Source organism: Nansenia antarctica, assembly GCF_963989245.1.
Source record: "Nansenia antarctica genome assembly, chromosome: 13".
NCBI lineage: Eukaryota > Metazoa > Chordata > Actinopteri > Argentiniformes > Microstomatidae > Nansenia > Nansenia antarctica.
In genome coordinates this window covers 16,241,537-16,267,387 of record NC_137683.1, presented here as the reverse complement: position 1 = coordinate 16,267,387, position 25,851 = coordinate 16,241,537, and the positions used below count along the sequence as shown (strand labels likewise).

The 25,851-nt window shown below is 42.1% G+C and overlaps 4 protein-coding genes across 6 annotated transcripts; 1 reads left to right on the top strand and 3 right to left on the bottom strand.

Annotated features, from left to right (window-relative positions):
• Positions 1-1,251: 1,251 nt before the first annotated feature.
• On the top strand, positions 1,252-4,621 carry epdl1 (ependymin-like 1). The gene is made up of 6 exons (XM_080543951.1): positions 1,252-1,347; positions 1,726-1,760; positions 2,159-2,293; positions 2,459-2,639; positions 3,485-3,572; positions 4,118-4,621. The coding sequence occupies exons 1-6, from the start codon at positions 1,281-1,283 to the stop codon at positions 4,242-4,244; spliced, it is 633 nt and encodes a 210-aa protein (XP_080400077.1). The 5' UTR covers positions 1,252-1,280; the 3' UTR covers positions 4,245-4,621.
• A 1,320-nt stretch (positions 4,622-5,941) lies between these two features.
• Positions 5,942-7,735, bottom strand: cskmt (citrate synthase lysine methyltransferase). The gene is made up of 2 exons (XM_080543814.1): positions 7,612-7,735; positions 5,942-7,147 (listed from the first exon to the last, which is right to left on the bottom strand). Exons 1-2 carry the CDS (start codon positions 7,709-7,711, stop codon positions 6,468-6,470), a joined length of 780 nt encoding a protein of 259 aa, XP_080399940.1. The 5' UTR covers positions 7,712-7,735; the 3' UTR covers positions 5,942-6,467.
• A 1,050-nt stretch (positions 7,736-8,785) lies between these two features.
• LOC308169237 (ubiquitin thioesterase OTUB1-like) lies at positions 8,786-13,160 on the bottom strand (the record flags this gene model as incomplete). Its single annotated transcript, XM_080543914.1, has 7 exons — positions 8,786-9,226; positions 9,465-9,659; positions 10,136-10,220; positions 10,883-11,001; positions 11,478-11,576; positions 11,834-11,901; positions 13,115-13,160. The coding sequence occupies 7 exons, from the start codon at positions 13,158-13,160 to the stop codon at positions 9,029-9,031; spliced, it is 810 nt and encodes a 269-aa protein (XP_080400040.1). The 3' UTR covers positions 8,786-9,028.
• A 2,376-nt stretch (positions 13,161-15,536) lies between these two features.
• On the bottom strand, positions 15,537-25,416 carry pygmb (phosphorylase, glycogen, muscle b; the record flags this gene model as incomplete). Of its 3 annotated transcripts, XM_080544419.1 has the most annotated exons (20): positions 15,537-16,224; positions 16,359-16,425; positions 16,533-16,667; positions 16,841-17,048; positions 17,169-17,310; positions 17,456-17,514; positions 17,677-17,824; positions 17,942-18,043; positions 18,152-18,266; positions 18,453-18,616; positions 18,916-19,062; positions 19,303-19,395; positions 19,640-19,783; positions 19,981-20,063; positions 20,307-20,418; positions 20,526-20,657; positions 20,885-20,988; positions 21,125-21,203; positions 21,463-21,564; positions 25,174-25,416. In XM_080544419.1, 20 exons carry the CDS (start codon positions 25,414-25,416, stop codon positions 16,075-16,077), a joined length of 2,529 nt encoding a protein of 842 aa, XP_080400545.1. In that variant the 3' UTR covers positions 15,537-16,074. The 3 variants fall into 3 exon arrangements, with proteins under 3 accessions (XP_080400545.1, XP_080400546.1, XP_080400547.1); XM_080544420.1 differs by lacking the exon at positions 21,463-21,564; XM_080544421.1 differs by lacking the exons at positions 21,125-21,203; positions 21,463-21,564 and having other exon boundaries at positions 20,885-20,905.
• Between the last annotated feature and the right edge of the window lie 435 nt (positions 25,417-25,851).

The following is a 25,851-nucleotide window of genomic DNA, read 5'->3' as shown; positions in this document are numbered from 1 at the left end:
TTGGGGGTAAATTAATATAGATTATGAATATTTATGCATGTCAATTTATGCATGCATTTATGCATGTATTTATGCCTATTTATGCATGACTCATTTATTAATGAAAGTGATACGGCTGACATGGTTACATGGTTTTCCACAGGGTGGGTGACAGCGAATGGGGAGGGGCTGACGTCGCTCACAGACCCACAGATACACTCTCTCAAGACCGTAGGTGTGCCACTCATTTTCCTGAGAGGGGAGTCAGGTCTTTCCAGGAGAAGCATGGACCAGAGTGTCACCACATCTGGCACATCTGCTCTCACTGGAGAGACGGCAGCAACACACGTCTCAAAAACAGTGACGGTGTGTGGCACAACGCTACCACTGCTGTCTTCAGGCTCATAGGTCCTATTCATCTGTTTCTCTCTCTCTCTCTCTCACTTTTGCACTGTCTCAATATAATGTCAATACGTACATTAGACGTATTAAAGGGTTAGAGAGAGATCCATAAAAGAATAATCTGGCTATCTGTGGGTCCTAGGCCACTACAAAAAATAATATATTCATTCTGTTTCATTTATCATGGAAACACTATTGAATTGAATTGAAACAAGAGATTTACAGAAATTAGAATGTTGTTATTATTATATGCTTTTGAACATAATTATGGTGGTACCCTTTCACCTGCAGCCTCAACTGCATACTAAATAGATTGTTGTTCAACTGGTTGAACGGAATGAGGAAGTGTTAGTTGGTCTGCTTAGATAAACCAGTAGCTCCTGACACTCCTGACACACAAATAGGTATTGTATTACAAAGGAAAAGTATTATATAATATTATATAATATTATATAGAAGAAGAAGAAGAAAAAGAAGATAATATCTATATATATAATATTATTATTGATATTATAATAATTATTGATTAATAAGGGGTGGAGATCCTGTAGGATGGAAAAGGATGTTTTTTATGACTATGTTGAATGAATAATAGTGTAATAGTAATAGGAGCTAAATATTGTAAAAGTAACAATAAAAAACATTTTAATATAATTAATAATTATATCATATATATTAATGACATGACGTTTAATCACATGACAATTGCAACATTCACTAGGTGTAAGTTCAGCCTCTGTCACTATCATGTGACTTAGCCTCTGTGGTTAGGAGGAAAACAAGGATCCTGAACTTGAACTGGACCCTCAGTTTCATGCTGCTTATAAGGACGTGACTCAGCTCTCCTGCAGCACTTTGTTTGTTAGTGTGTCAGCTGTGAGGGGACAGCATCTGACAACATGAGGATCCTTGTCCTGTGTATGTGCCTAGCAGCGGGCTGTTTGGCTCAGAGACCTCATCCATGTAGTAAGTAAAACTGTGCGTGTGTGTGTGTGTGTGTGAGAGAGAGAGAGAGAGAGAGAGAGAGAGAGAGAGAGAGAGAGAGAGAGAGAGAGAGAGAGAGAGAGAGAGAGAGAGAGAGAGAGAGAGGAAAAAATAACCAAAGAAGCACTGAGTGTTGCTAGCCTGTAATGCTGCCTATCCTCTAGTCAAGGATTATCTGCTGCATACCTGTTTATTGTACTGTAGACAAAGCTATAAATATGTGACGGTAATTGACCTGTACTATGCCTTTAGTATTGTTTTACGATGCATGGGACACATTTATGGTCCAATTCTGGATAAATGTTTTACTATTACGCATTAAACATAGTAATAAAAAAACATCCTTTTCCATCTTTACAGGATCTCCACCCCTTCTTACTGGGAGTCTCTCTGTGGTAGGTCTGTTTTGTTTCAACACAGCACTGTAAGCATTTCAATTAATGTTATTGCAGCTGCACAATGACAGGTAATCCTTATTGAGGAAGGAACTATCTTATCACAGCTGGGTCACCCCCCCCCCCCCCTTCCTCTCATTAGTTCATCCAGAAACACACTGTTGGAGAAGCAACTATTATTATTAACGAAGGAATGTCTCCGTACCATTCCTCCCACTCTCCATATCCAGCCACTATACAGCCACTGAGCATGTCTCATGTCCTACAAACACACAGCTCCTGGACCCCACAGCCGCTGCACAAATACTTGTCTGTGTTGCTATGGATTTTGACTATACCTATAACTGCATATTCTTCATTGAACTGTAATAAACAACATCACACTCTCTCTGTTACAGTCAGCAGCAAAGGAGGAGCTGATGGCGTATGCAAAGTACAGCTATGATGCGCTTGGGAAGCGAATCCGCTTCAGAGAGATTGGGTCTCATGAGAACCAGACATTCCATTTAGATGCACTTCTGCTTTTCAGAGAGGTACCACCACACACTTCCTCACAATACAACTTGTACAACACACTTGTCCTTCACATATAAGTACTTTGTTCATACAAAGACAGAGATGTATTTTTCCCAAAATATTCATCAAAATAAAGGAAACCCTGCCATGCTAGAAATACTTTTTCTCCCTTATGCCTGCAGCGTGTCATGTATGAGATCGACTACAAAGACCGCACATGTAAGAAGATGGCCATTAAGTCAGACTTCCACCCCATGGAAGTCCCCCAGAACAGCTCTCTCCTGGGACAGGTCATCCTCGGTAGCTCCTCTGGTCCAGGGCAGGGTCTGCTGGTCAACACCTGGTATGGAGAACCGAAAGAGGGTAAGGGATAGAGGTCAAATGCGTTTTGAATGTCACTTTCATTTTTGAATACTGTATCTTTCTGTCCTCACATATGCTACATAGGCAAACGTGGACACGCCTTCTCACTGGTGGGTTTGGCTATTTCAGCTACACCCATCGCTTAACAGGTGCATATAAGCAAGCATACAGCCATGCAATCGCCCTGGACAAACATGGGTAGTAGAATGGGTCGTACTGAAGAGCTCAGTGACAGAGAGTGTGGATATCTTTAAAAGAAAGGTTAAGACACACCTTTTTAGCCTGGCTTTTTATCTAGTGTTTATCTCAACTTGCACTTTTACCCCCATTTCTTATCTCCTATTTCTTGTTCTATTCCTGGATTTGTATTTTTGGTTTAATGTGTTGTATTTTATTTACTATTGTTTTTATGTTCAGCACTTGCATTCAGTATATGTTATAATGAACTTGTGCTATATAAATATTATATTGATTGAGTGATTGAGTGACTTTCAACGTGTCATAGGATACAACCTTTCCAACAAGTCAGTTCATCAAATTTCCCACCGAACAGCCGCAGTGCCTGACCTCACTAATGCTCTTGGGGCTGAATTGGAATGAATCCCCCCCGCAGCCACGGTATAATCTATAATCTAGCAGAAAGTCTCCCCAGAAGAGTGTAGTAGGCTGTTATAGCAGCAACGGAGGCGACCAACTCCATACTAATGCCCATGGTTTTGGAATGAGATGTTCAACAAGCACATATGGGTGTGATGTTCGGGTGTCCACATACTTTTGGCCGTGTTGTGTACGTGCTCACTGATTGTGCCATTCTGACTGTATCTGTGCATTACTTCCAATCTCAGGTAAATACATGACCACCGTCACAGAGTTTGGATGCATACCCGTCTCCTCCCTGCTCTTCAAAGAGAAGACTGGCTGGGTATTGACAAGGTTAGTCTGTCATTATTAGTGTGTGAGCACAGTGTGTGTAAACTATGACCGCTTTTTTGTTGTAGATTTAGAGCATGTTTGCTAATGTCAATAGTGATAATGGTCATATTTAATGTCAATAGTGATAATGGTCATAATTAATGTAAATCGTTATAATGGTCATATTTAATGTCAATCGTTATAATGGTCATATTTGACAATTTCTAAGATATTTTTCCTGACCATGTGACCTGCTAACACACAAACAGAAAAACATTTTCCGTTCCTGTAAGCATTCTAATGAATGTTTTTACTGTAATTTATTATTTCTGTTACTATATACAAGATACAAGATAACAAGATATTTATTTAATCCCAAATGTATTTGTGAGATATAGACCTTCACTGGAGGAAATGATTATTATTATTATTATTATTATTATTATTATTAATAAGGCTTTGTTTATTATTATTATTATGCAGTATCTGTTCCCTTATTATGAAATTACTGAAATAAGTTCAATTACTTTAAATTGTGTCTGATCTGTATTCCTTCTTCCTCACAGCTTTTTCAACATTCTTGTTGGGATAGAGAACCCTGAGGAGTTCTTCCCTCCTCCGTTCTGTAAGGATGCAAAGCTCGAGGACAGAGAAGGAGAGACGACTGGGTTCTACAGCCTTTTCCTTAAATAATACTGAAATATGGGGCCTTTGTTCGCTTTCCCTCAATTCATCCATCAATCCATCATTTTTCATATTTTAACCCTTGACAGCAACCTCCCAGTCTATGTTATGCTTTTTAATGAATATATATAGAAATAAATCTGCAAAAGGGATATATCAATAATTGTATAGAGAAAAGGGTGGATCATTTAAAACATTTTTATTTTTTTACTGATTCATATGGGATTACCAGTTGCACTAAACATTAAATAGGCTTTGTTTATCAGGGTATGTTTTTAACTTTAACATTCAATGGCTTTATTACTTTCCTAACATAGCTACTACTGTATGTACTACTATGTGCGTTGGAAGTATTTGCATTAAATATTTTCTGAATAAAATCTACCCTGAAATATATACAGACTGTTCTCTTTGGTCAATGATAAAGAGAGACATAGCTGTACAAAATAAATAATATATTTATTACACTCAGATCACAGTCAAAATTATGATCTTAACTCCCTATCAGACAGTGTGTATGTGTGATCCCTCTCAGACAGTGTGTATGTGTGATCCCTCTGAGTGTGTATGTGTGATCCCTCTCAGACAGTGTGTATGTGTGATCCCTCTCAGACAGTGTGTATGCGTGCGTAATAATGAGCGTGTCACAATGTCCAACACAACTAGTTATTAGAGAGCTTGCAGAGTGTATTTCAACCTATCTAAGGTAGATAAACCTCCTGTAATTGCGCTCTCTGAATAGTCAAAAGTTACGTGGACTTGTTGGCAGTAAGGTATGTGTTAGCTGGACATATTTGTTACAAATAGTAATATTATTACAGGCTAAGTAATGTAATAGAACCCAAATAGAGTTGGAGTCCAATGTCAGAGGATGAGCTAGACACACCACGAGTCCACATACTGGTTTAGCAAAACAAAACAACCTTTATTAAATGTAACAGTTATACAATTCATAGGGAGGAATTCGGCAGGGGAACAATGTCAGTATCTCAACCACACTCAAGCACAGTTCACAATTCAACTGCCTAAAAGTGAACCACTACAACCCAGGTTAAAACCGCACAGCATTTTGCACTCATAAAAAGGCCACACATAAGGCAGGTGAATACACAGCATTATGAGCTCCCAAGCCCAGTGTGGTTGAGATGACCACAGCAACCCTCCTGGTATTCCAACATTACAATTAAGCGCACGGGCCGGATTCAAACCCACGCTGACATGGGCATACATGTGCACTGTAGGCCATGATATTATGTTGTATATAGAAATACAGTCTGGAGGCTCCTCGTTTTATTTTGATTCCAGGTCCTTCCTTTATTTTTTTACCTTTGTTTTGACAAGTTATTTATGCTGAGTAAATGAAAAAAGACATGGTACGTACTAGAATTGAACCATCTGGCTTCCCATCTGTACTCATTCAGTCCAAATGAATAAACACAGAACCAATCAACATCTTCCATAGATATTCTCAAACAGATAATGCAAATGCTATGATCAAAGATGTGAATATGGAATAATCCTACTTTATATTAGAGATAGATTAGGAACTACAGTTAGGTCCTGAAATATTTGGACAGTAACACAATTTCTATAAGTTGGGCTCTGTACGCCACCACAATGGATTTGAAATGAAACAATCAAGACGCAGTTCAAGTGCCTTTTTAAAACCATTTTTATACACAGTCCCCAATTTTCAGGGGCTCAATTGTAATTGGACAAATTAACATAATCATAAATAAAATGTTCATTTTTAATACTTTGTCAAGAATCCATTGCAGGCAATGACTGCCTGAAGTGAAGAGTTTCCTCCTTTGTGATGCTTTGCCAGGCCTTAACGACAGCTGTCTTCAGTTGTTGTTTGTTCGTGGGTCTTTCTGCTTTTAGCTTTTTCTTCAGCAAGTGATGCTCGATCGGGTTGAGATCAGGGCCCAGTTGTTCAAAACGTTTAATCTGGATCAGAATTCCTGAACTATCCTTTTTTGCTATACAGGATCACATCTATCAGTATGAGTCATATAAGGGAAATCAGCCAGCTCCATCTGACCCTGGATAGCAAAAAAGAATCAAGATCATTCTGATCCAGATTCAAAGTTTTGAACAACTGAGACCAGGTGACTGACTCAGCCATTGCAGAATATTCCACTTCTTTCGGGGGGCCTGAAAACAACTGTCTGCCTAGTGTAATCTATCCATTGAATCCTTCACTGTACAAAACAAAGACAAACAGACCAGCTACTGTGCAACAGGCTGTGGGGTAATTTGGTAACAGTAATAACAAACCCCCCTCAACTCCCCAACTTCCTGAAAGCCCACATTCACACCCATCGTCCCAGGCTCCTGGCCCTCCGTCTCCAGCCACAGGAGCCTGGCGTCCGGGTCCTCGTCCGAGAACTGAAGGAGAGACCCAGAGTTCCGCAACGCCTTAAGGCACTGCTTTAAAACGCTGCTAGCCTTGCCTGTCCCTTCCCTGGACCTCAACAAAGCATCTGTCGTTCCCTTGTCCACGATGAGGTCCAGGCTCGCGGGCCCGTAGTGTCCACGGAGCTCTGTGCAGTCCAGTTCTAAGAACTCTAGCCTAGAGGACGGATTCTGAGGTTGTACTGCCGTGGTTTTCACGTGTTCTTGCATTAGATGCACAGCAATGGGAGAGATGTCAGCGCAGGTCACCTGGACCGGCCAGGGAGACTCTCTGTATATGCTGGGTCCCAGGGCAGAGGTGCCACAGCCCATGTCTAAGATGTGTAGCAGGGCGTCAGAGGACGGCGGTGGGTGCAGCAAGGGCAGGATGAAGTCCCGGACTGAATTGAAGCCAAAGAACCACTCGAAGTTCTTGAAGCTGGGTGTCCTGCTCCCGTTCTCTGTGTAGAACAGGTCCCACGTAGCTTTCTTGTCCATGTTTTCAATTAACTCAGCTAGAACAGAGGGGTGGATCATACATGTCATAAAAGAAAACACACAACATTCAGATATAGGGAAAAGTTAGGATATTTATAGCATAGCATAGTGTACAGCACAGTGTTTTATTGTATAGTAGATAGTGTACATAGCCTTTATTTTTGTCAACCAGCTCTTTTCTCTTTTTTGATTTACCCTTGGCTCTCTTGTTTTTAGTATTTTTTTTCCTAGCACCAGGGGAGCCCCCCCTCCTAAATTTCGTTGTACGGTACCTGTACTATATCAATGACAATAAAGACCATTCATTCATTCATTCATTCAGTCATTCTATCTTAAAAGGATATACCGGTAACTTTGCTAGTTAACATGGCTAGTAGACTACTAGTAGTAGGCAGCATGCCTTGAGAGGTCAACTGGGTACGCGTCTCGATATCAGAGCCAAGCCATATTTTACAGGAGATCCCAACAGATGTAGACCTACTTGTTAGACGGGAGTGATGTCTGACACATGTCAGTGTAATAACCTTCCCTAACCTCCGTGGCAACGTCATTGCAAACAGGTTTATTAACATCCCCGACATGGTTGGTTGGTTTTCTTTCCGCCGTCCAACGCGCTTGCTCACTGACTGTTGTCTGCCAGGGCTCTAATAATATTAGATATGAAATAAGATTAAATATTATAGTACAATCCTGTCTGCAATATACGTCAACCAACAAGTTGCCGTACATGCGCAATAGTAGACAAGTGCGCATGCGTCGGCATCGCTGTAAACAACCAAAGAGAGTCATGTATCCATAGATTAAACTAAACCAGGGGGTATTCTTTGTTGTTGCGCCCCCTTTGGAGTGTTGGTGTACTGCAGGTCTGTGTGTGTTTTCTCCCTGTGGTGTCGCCGTACCCAGTAGTAGAATTGATGCTACTATTTGAAAGAGACTGAAAAGAATTACACCACCAGGAGGACAACTTGTGTTTTGTGTGTCTTCCATTCCGAAAATGAAGTGGTTGAAAGAAGTTGTTGCCTGTCCTGATTGACCATCGTTACATAACATAAGCATCATCAAGGATACCTCGCAGCCCAGCCAACGGTCTGTTTGAACCCCCCCGGGGTACAATGACTCTCAGTATCCCCACCCCCCGGACACTGAACAATCCCATTTAGATAGTTAGTGTTGGTTGCACACCGCTGGTCAATATGATCACTCTTTAACCTTAACACTACTGGTGTTTACAATACTACCGTTGCACATACTGTATTATTTCACATTCCTCTTTCCTCATCCATACATGACATACTGTATACAAGCTACCTTAACTGTAGATAGCTCATAACTGTATATACCACTACTACCGTACTTACCATACTGTACCTATCACTATAATGTTTTTAATATCATGTTTTTATATGATTTCACACTTTTAGTTAGATGCTAAACTGCATTTCGTTGTCTGATACTTGTACTCTGCAATGACAAAGTTGTATCTAATCCATTACACGTATTGCTGCTATGCAGGATGAATTCGGTTGACTACACACACACACAAAACATTTACATAAGTCAAATAAGATGTAAATCCCTTTAATAAAACTCAATGAAACGCATTGTAACAAAGGAAAATAATTCAACAAAAAGCAAGTTGATAACATTTACAACCACAAAAGAAAAAAAAAACTGTACAATTCTAAACGCCTGGAGTCACTGCTATTCTTTTTTTTTTTTTTACGGTTTTTTTAATAATTAATTTTCTGTGATGAGGGGAAAATAGGAGTGAGGGGGGCTGTAATAATGCGATTGTTTTATTTGTTCAGATACCATAGTGTAATCTTCGTACACAGACGTTATGCATCAACGTGGCGGTTGAAGTATTTTCCCACTCTCTGGGGGTGGGGGACAGGAGTTTATTTATACAATATGTCGTAATGGCCTGGTCTGTAGAGGAGGAAGACGCGGGGCTCACTGCCTTCTGGGAAGACGTGGTGATTGACGGTACCCCCCTCGCCTCTGTCCATGTACTCCACCAGGATGGAGACGTTCAAGGCCTGAGCCAAGGCAATGATGTGGATGTGGTCGCTCTCTTTAGACATGGGCTCCACCTCCTGGACAAGGGAAATAAAAAAGGTCGGTCTCAGTAGCTTGTTATCATAGTTTATGTAAGAAAAGAAAACCTCATGACATTGGACAATGGCTGCATGCTTAGCTTACTGCTGGCCACTGGCCAGGCCGTCATTCTAAATAAGGATTTTTTTTGTTAATCGACCTACCTGGATTATTAAAAAAAAAAAAAAACAAACATTTGGAATTTCTTCTCTCTCCTATCTCCCGTTAGAAACCCACCTGCTGACAGAACTCCTTGACGGAGCGCCCTCCCTCGATGAAGTGCTGGAAGAAGCCGTGCTCTCTCTGCAGGTAGCCGGAGGTGAGCAGCCGCAGGTACACCACCAGGTAGTCCGACACGCTCTGGTCGTTGAAGGAGCCCAGCACCTCCCGCAGGCCCGGCTGCTTCTCACACAGCTCGATCAGGTCCATGAACTAGAGGTGGGAGGAGCAGGGGTTATCAGGGGTTATCACAAGACAGCAAGTGTGCGGCCGTGTCACACAGATTCTGCACAGATCATTTTAGGACATTGATGTTGGTTGGGATGTTCAACACGTTTCCGAGGCGCGACTGCGTGACAGGAACACACACGGTGTTGCACGTTATAGCGTGTCTATCTATCTGGCAGCCAGGGTACTAAACCACTGCAGAAGATAAGATTGCGAGTTTGGACACAGTCATGTTTGTGGTGTGTGTCGCGGACGGACACAGAATAAACTATAATTAACAATGAGGTGATAGACAAGATATAGTCAATCAATTCACAATCAAATTCTGATTCAAATTCAGATTGAAATTCAAATTCACACCAAAATCTAACCTTAGACAAGATATAGTCAATACAGTCACAATCAATACACACCTAAATCTAACCTTAAGATTATGTTAATGTGCACATTTAGGAACTCACAGTATTGTGGAAGTCTTCAATAGTGAACTCAGTGAAGCCCTGGTTCACCAGGTCCAGTTTGCTTTTAGCTGCCACCGCTTTGAACCTACAGAGACATAATGAAGCAAATCAGTACCGATGTAACCGGCTTAGTTTGAACGTACGAATACGTGAACCGTTACACCCCTACGGACTACACTGCATCGTCACAAGTGTTGCTCCTGGCTTTGCGAGCCGACATTGGCATCCAAACACGTCTGTCCAAACGTATTTGTGCTGCTTGTCACGATTGCTATTGACAGCGATTACGTTCAAGAAGATAGGTAAATAAAGTAAATACATTTAAAAAAAAGAAAAAAAGTTAATTTAATTTATTTTAAATAAATAAACACATTTTGATTATTATTAACACTGAACATGAGATGATAATGATAGCCTTCCTTGTAAGCTAGCTACCTAGCATCGACTATGCTGGTATTGATCACATTGCAGTTAAACAAATCTAATAATAGAAGTCGCGCGGACATAGCTACTCAACACAAGAGCGCGATTCTAGATCACCTCTGCTACACCTTAACCGTCAGTTACCCTAAATCCTACAGTCTCGTACAAGTATATCACACAGCAAAGGATACTGCCATAACTAATTGTACCGGAGGCCCAGTGCCATCATTTGTGAATTTCTTACTTTGCGCCTAGCATCAACCGTAGAAGGCTATTGAGGAAGGTACGACCACCAATGAACAGGTTTATTACAATGATAATTACCTCTGCAGCTCTTTGCTGTCCTCCAGCAGTGACTCAAGATGTGAAAAGCCAAAAGCTCTGTAGAAACAGTTCCCATCTGGTCGTGTCTTCCGGATACAAGTGTATTTTTTGTGTAGATCCTAAAGGGAGAGACCAACACAGTGTCACCAATGCACCTGGTTGATAAGGAAACGTTTCGATACAATAAAGAGTGTACTGTGGCCTGTTCCTCAAAGCGCGATTAGAGCTAAGCTAGACTAATTTTGATCAATCGCGATAATTATCAGTATTGCACTTTTTTACACCTTATTTTCCGTCTTCATAAAGATCAACAAGTAGGAGCGCTGCGCTGTCACTTTCCAGTCTAGTATCTTCTTTTCGACAATCGGCTCTTCTGGGCTCCTTCGACCTGCAGGCACGCGCCCAAATCGAGAATTTCCAAACCGGACTTGTGTGAACATTGATGACGCAAGCCTGATTCTCATTCAAGGAATCACTTACGGCTTGAATCCCAATCGAGAGTTGCCTGAACTAGGCTTTCCTTTTAATCGCGAACATACTAATCAACGCACGTGGAACAGCCCCCAGGTCATCCCGATTTTTTTCCCCCACTGACCTTGATCTTGAGCTGATAAATGGTGTCTTCCTGGGCGTACTCTCTCTGTAGCACCGACAGGTCCTGTCTGTCTGACACTAAAGGGTTACTGGTTGCGATCTGGACACAGACAGACAGACAGACAGACAGACAGACAGACACACACACACAACATGAGCAAACAGGTGCTATACTCTCATACTCTGCGAATTCAACCGATTTCATAAAAACAATCGAAAACATGAATACAAAAGAGCGAAGACCTGTGTTACCTGTATTCGCTCCCCACAATGAACAAGTGTGGTCTGAACTATATGTCAGACTCATTCAAATACAGCAGTGAGTATCAGTGCCCATGAGACAGGAAGATCTCTCACCTCTTGCTGAATTCTGTCCTGCTGAGCCATAATGGCCTCATCATAGGCAAGGCAGTTTACACCTCCCGCTGGAAAGAGAGGGGTGAAATTATTAAGTCCTCATATCTCAGTAGGCCAGTTCATTAATTGAGAATGTACAGTATCAGTCCAATAATAATAATAATAATAATTTTATTTGTATAGCGCTTTTCCTGAAAACGTTGCAGCTCAAAGTGCTTTAATCAAATGAGCTCGTCTGCTTGTTTTGGTTAAAACTCTCGCTGCTGCATTTTGGACTATGACAATGGTCCTATAGCATGAGGACCAGGGTGCACGTGACAATGAGCAGATTCTAGGTCTAATAATTCTTAATTACATTAAAAAGCCTTTGAGACACATACAATTCATCATTGATGATAAGTGGGTCACTTGCAGCACAACAAATACAGATGACCAATGTTGTGTAGCCAAGTGACATTGGAGCTGGAGAAGAGACATTAACTCAACCAAAATAAATTCGTAATTCCTTTTCTTGTCTATCATGGTGTCGATACAACTTCATGAAACGGTTGTAAGCTATTTCGTATATCTTTAAAGCAACCCTGAAGCTCGCTATGGTGGGTGCGTTCGTAAATACGCTCTGGAAATCTGATCAGCACTCATGGAACGCCTCTCGTCCAATCAAATTACTCGGTCCCTTTATGACGTTGAACCCAGTGTGCGCTCCGGCGCTCTCACAGCGCTCTTTACGAACGTAGCCCTGTATTTAGGCTAAACTGAGATTAGCTTGCTAGCTAGCTCAAACTATCCAATTTCAGTTTGACGGCGTCGAAAACATTTGACAACTACACGAACTGTCCGCCACCATACAGCTACGAGAGGGGATCTCCGTTTAGGGTAGTTCAGAGATAATTGAGCATCAAAGTTTTTACATTCCATTATGTTTTGTGAGGAGGAACCTTTGTATTTTATTCATTACTAACTCAAAAATGTCAACATTTTAAAAAGAACACCACCCAGGCATTAATAAACACCTAATGGATCAGATTATGTAAATAACTCAATATCACTGCTTTATCCCCCAAAAGGATGAGTCTAGAACAACGTCTCTTTGTGTTTGTGAGGTAAAAGCTCCGGCCTCCCCCATCATGTCTGTTCTCCTGTCAGCCTCGTAACCTAACGGCCAGCTACTGATAAACTGTCAAACAAGCACATTTTTACCCAGATTAAATGAATAATTATCTTAACCTAAATGGCTTGCGTGACATATGTTATATATATAATGTTGTTTATTTCACTCACCCTCCATCCCTCCCTGTTGTGTTGTTTCCTGCTGCTCCTCCGCCATCTTCTTTCTTTAGCTGTAGGTATTCTGGGGGCTGCCTGCGTTCGTCAACTCGCTCTGAGAGCGCCGGGGCGCACACTGCGTCGACGTCATAAACGGGACCGAGTCGTTTGATTGGACACGGGGCGTTCTATGAGTGCTGATCAGATTTCCAGAGCGAATTTACGAACGCAGCCCCTCTGTTTCTCCCCCTGTGTTCTGAGTCTGACCTCGTTATCGTTCTAAACTTCCGGGGCATTGACTTTGGTCAGAGAGCTTTACTCTCTTTGGATTGGCTTCATAAAGATCTGTTATTGTGGCCATGGCATCAGTGTGATTCTAAACGCACCACGGCATACCCATAAAAAAAACAATAAAAGGTTTTGAAGCTCAACATGTATAAACTGATCACCATGAATACAGTAGTAGCCTGAGACTAAATGTTTTATTTCTTTTCATCAAATTCATACAATTTATCATGTGTTTCTGTAGGCCTTTACTCATGTCATGGGTCCCAAGTTAACAAGCACTAAACAAAGAGTGAGATGAGCCAGATGGTTCACTCGGTATCCATTTCCGTCCACTGTCTGTGGAAACGTAACGCCTGGGTCAGATTGTTTTTCTAATGTCTGCACAACATTGTCCTTATTGATTTGGGTTTAATGTGTGTAACGATATTTTCCGCCAAACAGAGGGGAGCATGTTAGCCCACCAACGTTTAGTTGTTGTTGTTTTTTTAAGAGTGGCTGCTACGCACATATGGGACGTCTGGCGAGAACCATGGACACATTTATGACACAATTTCAAATATCTTCCCATTTACTTGCAACTTCGTTGTCCAGCTATTTTCACAAATGTAGATTACGAAATACGAAACCTATCCAATGTTGGTTGTCTTTGGGTGTCAAAGGCAGAAACCGGAGGCTTTTGACAAAGGAAATCATCGGATATCAAAAAAACAAAAACAAAACGTTAGCTACTTGGCAATGTTTATTGAGAACAAATAAACTTCAGTTCTAAATAGTTTATAAGATAAGTTCTAACTGAATAGTAAGTCAATACAAGACAGGTCAGTCGTGCTTCTTATAGTTTTCCAGATTGGCCAGGACCCAGCCCGAGGGCCCCAGGATGGTGGCTCCCATGACAGCCAACACAAACACTGTCTCCTGCACACAAAACACAGGAAAGGAGATCAATCAATTCAGTGGAAACGCATGGACAGTATGGGCATTTAAGTGTCATTTGAATTGTTTGTGAACAGATTTTAACATTTTGTAACCCCCCTGTCTGTAGCACAATCGATGAAGCTACTGGTTGTAAACTCAAAACTGGCGATCGTCAACTTTAACTTACTGCAGCGCCGATGTGGTCTTTGGGTGGTTTACTGGAGATGTTTGCTCGCTGGTTGAATGCAAATCTCCTCGGAGCAACAACAGCCACCCGTGCTTTCATCATTCCCCACAAAAGGCCAGACATGCTTGTAGCTGGATTAGGCTGGACTCGGATAGTTGTGGGAGATGCTTTGGGGTAGTGGACCTTCACCTTCCTGCCTGAACTGTTCTGTGTGTGTTTTATATAGTTGAAATAAGCTACGTCACACGACTGTTCTAATTGGTCGTGGCAAAGTTCAAACTGAGGCCCTGTCCACACCTATACGTTTTTTTGACAAACGTGGATTTTTCTATTCGTTTTCATTAGACAATCCCCCAGGTAGAGAACCAAATAATTGTAATATTGTAGATTTTAGACACACATTTTGGGGTCTGTAAACAAATGCATTAAATCCAAACAAAAAACACACACACAAAGTGTAACTTTGTCTCCTTTATTGACTGTTGTTGTGAAACAAGGACATTGAGATAATGCAGAGTTTGAAGCCTTCAGTGCTAACATTATTCCAAAAACAATGGACAGTGCAATCTTCATCACCCAATATCGTCCTTCACGTCCAACGCTTCCATACACAGTCAGGTATACAGTAGCAAACGGTACAGTAGCAAACAGTGGGTAGTCAAGTCAAGGTGTTCATGGGTTTACTTCAGACTGAACATACAAACAACTACACAGCTTAGTAAGGCAGCTTTCGTCACTCAGAGAGGTATTATATTAGGCAGAGAAGGTGGAGGAGAGAAGGCTTAGTTTGCTACTGAATGATCATTTCCAACACAGAGATCATCAGGAACAAAGTATTGTGTGAATACTGGGATCATGCTAAACAAAACACAGTTTACTGAGAGGAGGTAGTGGAGAAGTTTTTAGTTTTAGGGATTGTGAACTTCCCCAAACATGATTATAACACGCACAAATGAGTACATTCAACATTCACCATATGAGACATGGAGCAAACAGGATTTGAGGATGACATGATTTTAACCTAGCCCCTTCAACCTGACTCATCATTTGGTGCAGATATAAAGATGGTATCCTTGGCAGGCAGACACTGTAGAATCACAGTTTCTACTTGAGAATGTGCATATTTTAATCCTTTACCATTCTGTCCCATTTCTCTTCCTTGGAAGACATGACTTTGGTACAATACCATACTGTGTGACCATACCGTGTGAGTGACTTGACCACACTACATTGTAAATGGGTGTTTTCTCTGGCCATAATCGCTCAAATGTGGTAGAATAATGGTATTAGATAGTTGGATGCTGGTGGACGTAGATAGTGTTGGCACATACAGTTGACTATGCATTGCTGGTGCTATTGGTGAACACTGATTTTAAATTCAAGCCAATAGAAATGTGTATTATATTGACTGTTGAGGTTTAAAGTGGTGACAGGTTAATGGCCATCATGTGACTAGACAGGGGTCACTATATTCAATCATCCACTACAGAAATATTGCCACATGTTACACAAATGGAAAGGTACTAGTTACAGGGATTGATCGAGTTCTAATGATCTCTGTGGACGAGCCAGGGACCGAGCCGGCTTAGCGAGGATCGCTAGGGGCGCCAATCTTCTCCAGGCTGGGCTCCATTCCCCAGATCTCAGTGGCATACTGGGAAATGGTGCGGTCGCTGGAGAATTTACCACAGCCAGCAATGTTATGGATCACCATCCTGGTCCATTCTTTAGGTTTCTGTTGTGATGGAAACAGAGTGGAGTTGATTTATCAACAATGTCATAAACTCTCGTAGAAACGCATACATACAGCATTGAATTTTCGGGAATTTCTGTAGATTTTTCAAGATTTTAATTCCTCGGAACACTGACCTTGTACAGCGCACTAACTTTCTCCTGGCATTTGATATAGTCTTCGTAGTCAGCAAACACCTTAAACCTGCAACACCAACGTCAGTGTGTCATTTTTCATTTATTTGCTTTGTGAACTGAAGTGCAGAGCATGTATTTGTCAGCATGTATTTGTCAGCATTTGGACATCCCGACCTGTCATGATGCATCAGCATGTTGACAATGTCCTTGAAGAGGTCGTGCTGGTTGGGGCTGAAGAATCCACCAGCAATCTGATCCATGGCCTGCTTGAGCTCAGGAAGACGGTTGTAATACTCCATGGCATCATATCTAAAGGGGTAAAACATGATAAAAAAACATATTTTAGTGGAATTGTCTAGTAATTATCCCTCTCAAGTTCTTTCCTTAGCAATAAAAATCCAATGACAATCTGTCTTGTCGATCATAACTGATTGGTTCAACAACTCATATATCTCATTCACGTGAACCACAAACTGTCTTACCCCCTTTTGTCAAGGGCATCCACGTCGCCCACCCTCATGCCAAAGATGAAGAGGTTCTCTTCTCCGGCCTCCTCCGCCATCTCTACGTTGGCGCCGTCCATGGTGCCGATGGTCAGCGCTCCGTTCAGCATGAACTTCATGTTGCCCGTGCCAGAGGCCTCTGTGCCCGCCGTAGAGATCTGCTCAGAGAGATCGGCTGCAGGGATGACTGAGGAGAGAGAGAGACAGATGGGGAGAGAGAAAAAATCAATCATGTTTGAAGTGAAGGGTCACTTACTGCAGTGACACTCTGACATGCACTACAAATGAAACAAGTCTACAGGTTTACTTTTCTCAGCCAGCGTGACCCTGTAGTTCTCCAGAAAGATGACTTTGAGGCGGTCTCCAACCACTGGGTCGTGATTGACGACGTCTCCAATGGCAGTGATCAACTTGATGATCATCTTAGCTGTGTGGTAACCAGGGGCAGCCTTGGGGGTGAAAATTGTGAAACACATTAAAGCACATGGCAGAATCTCTAACAATGCAATACAGTAAGGTGTATTCTAATGAGTAAGATGTACTATTTGATCAATCATCTAATAAAAGAAGAAAAAAACATCTAATGTTGCTGACCTTTCCTCCAATCATGACAGTCCTGGGGGTCCATGACTTATTGGGCTCTTTCTTGATGCCTGATAGAAGACACACAGGTTACAGTAACTTGTTCAGAAGTAATCACTTATCTGATGAATATGTAGAGATTGACAGAGATTTGTACTCTGTCAATGACAATAAAGTTGAATCGAATCTAATGTAATCTAATCTAGACGTGAAAGGAGAGAGACAACACTGACGGTTATACAGAGTGATGATGTGCAGGCAGTTGAGCAGCTGTCTCTTGTACTCGTGGATCCTCTTGACGTGGACATCAAACATGGAGTTGGGGTTGATCTTCACCTTGTATTGCTCCTCAAGGTGGACGGCAAACTTCATTTTGTTTTCCTGAAGGCAGAAGATACAGGGAGGTGTGAGGTAGGCAATGATAGAACTTGGCTCAGGCTGATGAAGACTAAAATAAACGTTTCTTCAAAAAAAGAACAGTTGTTGATGATATCTCACCTGTTTGACCTTGGCGACGTCACGGATGAACGCGTCATCGTCGACAAACTGGAGCAACATCTTCAGTTGGTCTAGATCACGAATGTAATCCTCACCAATCCTCTGGATATTCAAACATACAGAAAGGCACCGTATTGACAATCATCATGACTTGTGGCAAACACAGTGACACATTCTCCACATTTGTGTTTGTCATTTTAGACTCCACACCTCTGCGATGACTTCAGCCAGGCCAGGGTTGCACATGACGAGCCAACGTCGGGGTGTGATACCGTTGGTCTTGTTCTGAAACTTGTCAGGGTCCGCCTCATAGAAATCCTTAAACCTGTTGACACAAGTACGTCATACACCACTCTATACAAAGTAAGTTGAGAATGACACAACTTGAGTGACAACCTCCTTGACCAATCAGCAGAGTAATAGACCAGGCTAGAGATAGCTCTGGAAAGTCTAGCGATATCAGGGCTAAGCTAAAGAGTGACCTGGTGAGGTATAAGCATGGTTTTCCTACACGGTGGATTTGATGATGTCAGAGTGGATGCGGGCCACTCCGTTGACGGCATGGGATCCAACAATGCACAGATGGGCCATGTTGATCTTCTTCTGGTCTCCTTCCTCAATCAGAGACATGCGACGCAAACGGTCGTCGTCCCCAGGGAAGATCTTAGCGATGCGCTGTGGGAGGAGGAAGACAAAACTTTCGTGCACGTTGTCTCCACACGTGTTTTTTCTCTCCAAAATTTAAGAATAATATATTGCTCATAAACATTCAATTGAGATTTTTAAAATAAAAATTCACCATATTCATATATTCACCATATTCATATCCATACTTATAAAACGGTAATTGGGGGGTGACGAGGATGCCTAGGCTTTAGCTCAGTGGGCGTCCACAGTTGTTCAGCACACAGACATAATGGGTTCCATCATCAGGACCAGAATGCTGTGGGAGGAGTGTCGTAACGCTACTGTACCTCCAGGTGGCGTCGGTTGATCTCATAGATGATCTCCAGGTGACGTGGCAGAAGGTTCTGGAACAGGTCGATGGGCCAGCGCTCCAGGGCCTCAGGCAGGACAGTGTGGTTGGTGTAGGCACAGGTACGCACACAGATATCCCAAGCCTGAAAGAGGAAGAGGAGAAGAGGGCGGCTGTGTTTCAAGTTTCAAGCTTCAAGACTTTGCCTTGGTGGTGAGGAAATGAACGTTGACCCCCAGAAAAAGTATGTATTTTCCCTCACGGTTTTTCTCTAGGTTTGGTTAATGAAATGTAAAGTTAAAACAGACGTCTATCTCATATATTCTTCATTTCTCCATGACAACGTGTGAAAAGTGGATGTCTAAGCAGAGTTGACAGGGCCCACCTTCTCCCATGTTATCTTCTCCATATCAATGAGGATCCTCATCAGCTCAGGGATAGCCATGGCAGGGTGGGTGTCATTCAGCTGGATTGCCACCTACAAGCCAGGGGGGGGGGGGGCAGCAGCAGTTAGGAGATGGTCAATATATTTACATTTAGGAGACACCATCACACAAGGTCGTATAAAACAACGCATCTGGTTTGCATCGTCTATTTCCCCAACTGTGCAACTTCTTCACCGTAGTCATACAGTTCAGAGGTCAAAGGATAAAGACATTTGCAGAGAACGTAATAAGCAGACAGTTATTGTATAGTATTAGACCTCGTCTAGCATACATCACCTTGTCAGGCAGGGTGGACAGGTCCATGCGCACAACCTCTGTGGAGCCAAACTTGGAGGACTTGAAGCGACGGATGATGTCCTGGAGAGTGGCCGCCACCACAAAGTACTCCTGCTTCAGACGCAGCTCCTTGCCCTCAAAGAACTGGGGTCAAACAACAGGGTGAACATTGTGTCACAGCTCTTTCTTGGTGATTCAACATGGCAGTGCTCTATAGTCTCATCTTTAAAGTACTCATTCATGCGGCAGTATGTCTATACAGTATACTATGAGAAATAAACGTATCGATGGAAATGGATGAGGCAGGCTGATTAGTTTGTGATGAGAGAAAAACAACCTACATTGTCATTGGGATAGAGAACACGGGAGATGTTCTCAGCCAGGTTCCTGTCCAACACAGCCTGAATGTAGCCACCCACGTTGACTAGGGAATACAAAAAAAACAACTCACATAATTATTATGGTCACATAATCCAAATGTCTTGCTTTGCACTGTTACGTGTTCGTGTTGCAGCTTTCATCATGATGAGCTGATTGTTGAATTTGATGACTGGCAAAGCTATTTTAAAGGTCGTAACACTTGTTATGTAATTGAGTTAGCAATGTTCAAATCAACAACACTGCCACTGCACAATCTGACACACACCACTAACAGTAAAGGACTCACAGTCTTTCAGGTTGAAATCACAAGGGGCCTTGGCAGACCACAGTCTCATGGTGTTGACTATGTTGTTCCTGTACCCTGGTATTGGGGTATCATAGGGAAGGGCCAAGACCACCTGACAGTGTAGAGGAAACAAGTTAAGCCATGTTCATATGTTATGTTCATCATCTTTTCCTCCTTCATGACGCCAGTCTGTTCTGTATCCTCTGTGTGTCGTCTCACCTGTGTGTCGACCCATTTCACTCCATCTGGGTGGTGCTCCACTTTGCCATAGAAGTGGACCGGACGCATGTACTCAGGGCGGGCCTTCTCCCAGGGGTTGCCATAGCGCAGCCAATCGTCAGCCTCCTCCACCTGTGAAGAGATGTGTCAATCACTGAGACGCAAGTCAATTAATAGGACGATTATGAATCTACTATGAGTGGATTATAAACCTATGCAGATGTATCACTTCTCACATCTATTGGACCGTTTAAATGCCATTACTCAAACACGTCTGCACGTCTACTTACATTGCAATCACAGACACACAGCATATTAAGTACACAGGAAATACATGTTTATATACACAGTCAAACTACCTGCCAGCCATCAACTATTTTCTGGTTGAAGATGCCAAACTCATAGCGGATGCCATAGCCATAAGCAGCCAGACCCAGAGATGCCATGGAGTCTAGGAAGCAGGCTGAGGCACAACAAAGGTGGAAGAGATTAGATGAGACAAGGTTGTCCAGACAGCTAAGCATCAATGCCATTGGCTACACTATTTTTAGAGGGCAGAAGCAGCTAGGCGCAAGACAAACGAAAGACGAGGAACTCACCGGCCAGCCGTCCAAGGCCCCCGTTACCAAGACCAGCGTCCTCCTCGATGTCCTGTAACTCCTCCATATCCAGACCCAGCTGACATAGCGAATTAAAAATGTGTTAAGATTAAGAAAGGATAAAGATGCATTTTATTGTTCATAAAAGTTTATTGTGAAATTGTATGGCTTAGAGGGCCATGCACCTTAAATTCATATACGGTATAAGAATATTGTGTTCTTCTTTCTTACATTGAATGTGAGAGTAATCAATATGTTTTGTATAAAGTATAAATGTATGGACAATGTGTGTGTTCATGTGACTATGGGACACTGTCATTCTCTGTGTGTAGACTCACCTGATAGGTGGCCTCATCACAGGCGTTCTCCAAGGCCAGGTTCACCATGGTGTTCTGCAGTGTGCGCCCCATGTAGAACTCCAGGGAGAGGTAATACACACGCTACAGAGAAAGAGAGGGGAAGTCAGTGCAATGCGTCCTGAGTGCACTTTACATGCTGTCAACGGCATCATCACTTTAGGCCATCACAGAGTAGTGTTCCCCTGTGTGGTTGCCCTTAGAAGGCAAGGCAAAGCACATTTATTTATATAGCACATTTTGACCCTAAACCATTCAGAGATTTGTAGACCAGGAGCATGATTTTAAAATATTTTCTGTGAGACACAGGGAGCCAGTGTAATGCTCTAGGAATGGGAGAAATGTGATCAAACTTCCTAGGTTTAGACAGGACTCTTGCAAAAGTCCTGAAAAAAGGCCATTGCCGTAGTCTAACCTGCTAGATATTAAAAAAAACGTGGATATGTTTTTCATCATCCTGCTTGGACATATAACCCCCAATTCTCGCTATATTCTTAAAATGATAATAAGCTGTTTTTGTTGTTGACTTAATGTGTGTTGACTTAAGTTTGAATCTAAAATGACACCGAGATTTCTAACCTGATCTTTACATTGTATGGAAAGAGAGATGTGCAGGAACCACTGGCCTGTTCTTTTTGGCTCCAAATATAATAGTCTTTAGTTTTGTCTTTGTTTAATTGTAAGAAATTCTGACTGCATTAAATTCTGACTGCATATAAAGTCCATAAGAGAGTCTATTGACGCAAGATCATCTTGAGAAAGGGCTACATAAAGTTGTGTGTCATCAGCATTCATGTTCTAAGTACTATGTACTACTGTCACTTTTTCTTTCATCTTGAATTATGCTTGAATTATTATATGTCTTGTGCTACAATGCAATGTCAGGAACCGAAGCCTAAGAATTTTACTCTCTTACACTTGTGTAATGTGACGTAACAATAAACTTGAAACATGAAACATGAAACTTGAAACTTGATAAGCAACCTTGTTATCCTGAATAAGTGTGCCTAATGGGAGCATAATAAGTTGATTAAAAGTGGCCCCCAAATGGAACCGTCATGCTTGTGCGGTCAGATAAATAGTTCCCTGTCCTGTAGATACGACCTGTAGATAGGACCTGAACCATTGTAGATAGGACCTGAACCATTGTAAGATTGTGCCAGAGAAGCCTACCCTGTTTATCATGATCAACAGTATCAAATGCTACGCTAAGGTCCAATAGCACTAGGACTGAGACTTTTCCCGCATCAGTGTTAGGGTTAATGTCATTTAAAACCTTAATAAGAGCTGCCTCAGTGCTGTGATTAGGCCTAAACCCAGATTGAAAGTGATGGAGAAGGCTACAAGAGGTCAGGAATTCATTAAGATGTTTATAGACCGTTTCCTCAATTACTTTACCTATGAATGGCAGGTTAGAAATGTGCCTGTAGTTATTCATTACGGAGGAATCTAAGCTGCTCTTTTGTGGTAGCGGTTTGACCACGGCAGTATTCAATACAACAGTATCTCTGCTAGCTGAAGCCAAGAGGAGAGGAGCAGGTGCTGGCAACAACAGGGCTTCTATTCTTGGCAACCATGCTATCGAACAACAGCTTTTATTGAGCTTGACAACTAAACAGAAGCCTGTGAGCATGAGTGCATGAGTGCATGACTGCATACGCATCTAAGGTTTTGTTTTTTAACAATGGAATACTTGACATAAGTCATACCTTTTTTACCGAGTGCTGGAAACTATGTCTGGATATGCCCTTGAAACTCAAACTTGGAGTTTGTTTTCTTACGTCTTATCGTGTAGAAATTGTTGGCCCACAGCCAGCACTCATCACTACGTTATACTTAACGTGCCACTGAGAATATTGGTTGCAAAACTACAGTAGAACAACTATACCATGTTATAAAATGTTTATTAATCCCTGGTATGAGGCTCAATTCCTGTATGGGGTGTGGAACTTAAACTGCAGGGGTATTACTTCCTTCCCTGTGTGCATTTGTTTCTATCCTGTCTGACATGCTGGCAAGGACAGCTGAGCCTAGGTTTGACCTCTGGATTTCAATTGGTATTCCTTAGTGATAAGAGGAATGCAGAGCAGGGCATGGAAAGAAAACAGTGGCATGACAGGCATCCAGTGGTCAGTATAAATAGCAGTATTGGTAGTCCGATACAAAGGTTAGACCGTAGTCTATCGATGCCAGTCATCCGTAGAGACACGGTTATATAAACACCACAACAACAACAGGATGGAGTCTAAGGCTGCGGGTTGTCAATGGAGGACTTTGGGGAAACGTGTCTTTTTCTTTCTACTAATGAGAGATATGTCTGATATGGTACAATACCTGTGCATCATCAGCCATTACAAATAGCTATCTATCCTGTGAAACGGTCAAAGACATTGAGAAGGACAGTAATAAAGAATAGCCTTTCTCTGTGATCAGGGGTTAACAATAGCAACTTATGTTGACGTTGCAACTGAAGCAAATGTGATCTACTGTACATACACGACATGACATGCAATTTAAAGGGCAGAAAAACACACATTTCAGGGTCTGTGGCTCTTTAAAGGCTGGCCTCCAGACAGCAGTACAACCAACCAGACTCATGTCATCCTACCAGATGGACAGGGGGGAGGGTTGCATAATGACAGGGCACAAACATTTAATCTGATCTTTCTATTAGAGTAGATTACATTCAGATTCAACTTTATTGTCATATTATGTTCTCCTTTGACTCTTTCAAGCAGCCGTATAGGTGCCCGAACCTTACAAGTTATAGGATTCATTATCACTCATTTGTACATGATTGTGCTGCATTAAGGTGAATATATTGTGACCCGAAATTGTCTGCAGCACAAAACTGCAAACAAATCTATTCTCCATCCTCTCAAAATATTGTGGCCACGTAAAGGATGCTTGTATATTCACACTGCGCTAGTGAGGCACAATTCAGTACACAATGTACTATACAGAGCAAGCCTCAAGTGAGTTTTAGCCTGTGTATTTTTCTGCAGCTACACCCCTCTATGGCAATTATATAATAACATAATAAGTATGAATATTATTTAATTCTACTGTGGCAGTGGTATTCAGTGATCCAGTGATTGTGGATATAATAGGATCTTCAAACTCACAGACAATAAACATTTTTGTTTGCTACGGTTGTTTAGAGTGACACCCACCCAGTCAATCTGTGCCTTTTAGTTTGTCTAAACACAATGAGTAGGCTCTCCTATTACATAATACATATTTAACAACCAGTTGACACGATTGACTGGGTGGGTGTGCTGTGAAGGATTGGCTTTTAAATATTAACATTGCAATCCAGCCATTTATGCCTCACACTGTCTTGTTAATTTGCATGATGCCTGGGAGACATAAATGTCATAAATGTTGCCAAATACTGAACACTGTGCACTGTGTCCAGACAGACAGACAGACGCACTACACGGTTATGTAACCTGTCGCTTCATCGTGCGCTCTTGAGAAATAACTGACAAATTCCTGACAAATTCGCCGCGTTTAGCATTGAGGAGGATCAAATGATGTAATGTAGATCTAACCTATATGTCATTATATTCTAAACATTATATGACCAGTTTACATAACACGCAGCAACATTTCCCTGGGAAACCCAGAGGCTGTGCGTACGTGCTGGAGAGAGCGTGTGGGACGGGATGACTGCGGCAGCGGGGGTCTTACTTTGGGGTCTTTCTCATAGTAGTGCTGCTGCGTCCTGATCCACCGGCCCACCAGGTGGTCCCGGACAGTGTTGGCCAAGGCGAAGTAGTAGTCCCTTTTGGTGGCCACATTGCGGTCCTTGACGAGTGTGAAGTGGAGGTGGCGATTAAAATTGGTCTTAATGTCGGAGACGTTTTCCACTCCGGCCAGCCCTCGCACCGAGATCTGCTTCCTTTTCTCCTGGTCTGTTAGTGGCTTGGGCATCTTGGCAAAATGTGCTTTATTTCACTAGTATGGCAATAATATCTGAACGTCAAATTGAAAGCGGGGATGATAAAGAGATGGCAACTGCGTGATGCGGGGGGCGCGTCACTCTGTGTGCCTCCCTCTGCTCTGCCTATATAGACAGTAAGGACATGGCCGGTCCACCGTTATAAAGACACCCATAATTTATTTCCTGCGCAGGGTGGGCCTTACAAGCTACAGCCCAATTGAGAACCGACTCTCTGCATGGCAATGTGGGCTTGTTCACTATTCATGAGAAAATCCCCAAATTCCCACAGAGAGATCGTGAGCTTAGAATGATAAGGTTCTATCTCCGTTTAGGGTAGTTCAGAGATATTGAGCGTCAAAGTTTTTACATTCCATTATGTTTTGTGAGATGAAACCTTTGTATTTATGAATTACTGACTCAAAAAT

Coding starts and splice junctions, on each gene's coding strand:
- epdl1 (XM_080543951.1), top strand. CDS start 1,281: ATGAGGATCCTTGTCCTGTGTATGTGCCTAGCAGCGGGCTGTTTGGCT. Junction 1,348..1,725: donor TCAGAGACCTCATCCATGTA/GTAAGTAAAACT, acceptor CCATCTTTACAG/GATCTCCACCCCTTCTTACT. Junction 3,573..4,117: donor ACTGGCTGGGTATTGACAAG/GTTAGTCTGTCA, acceptor TCTTCCTCACAG/CTTTTTCAACATTCTTGTTG.
- cskmt (XM_080543814.1), bottom strand. CDS start 7,711: ATGTCGGGGATGTTAATAAACCTGTTTGCAATGACGTTGCCACGGAGG. Junction 7,148..7,611: donor ACATCACTCCCGTCTAACAA/GTAGGTCTACAT, acceptor CCTCTGTTCTAG/CTGAGTTAATTGAAAACATG.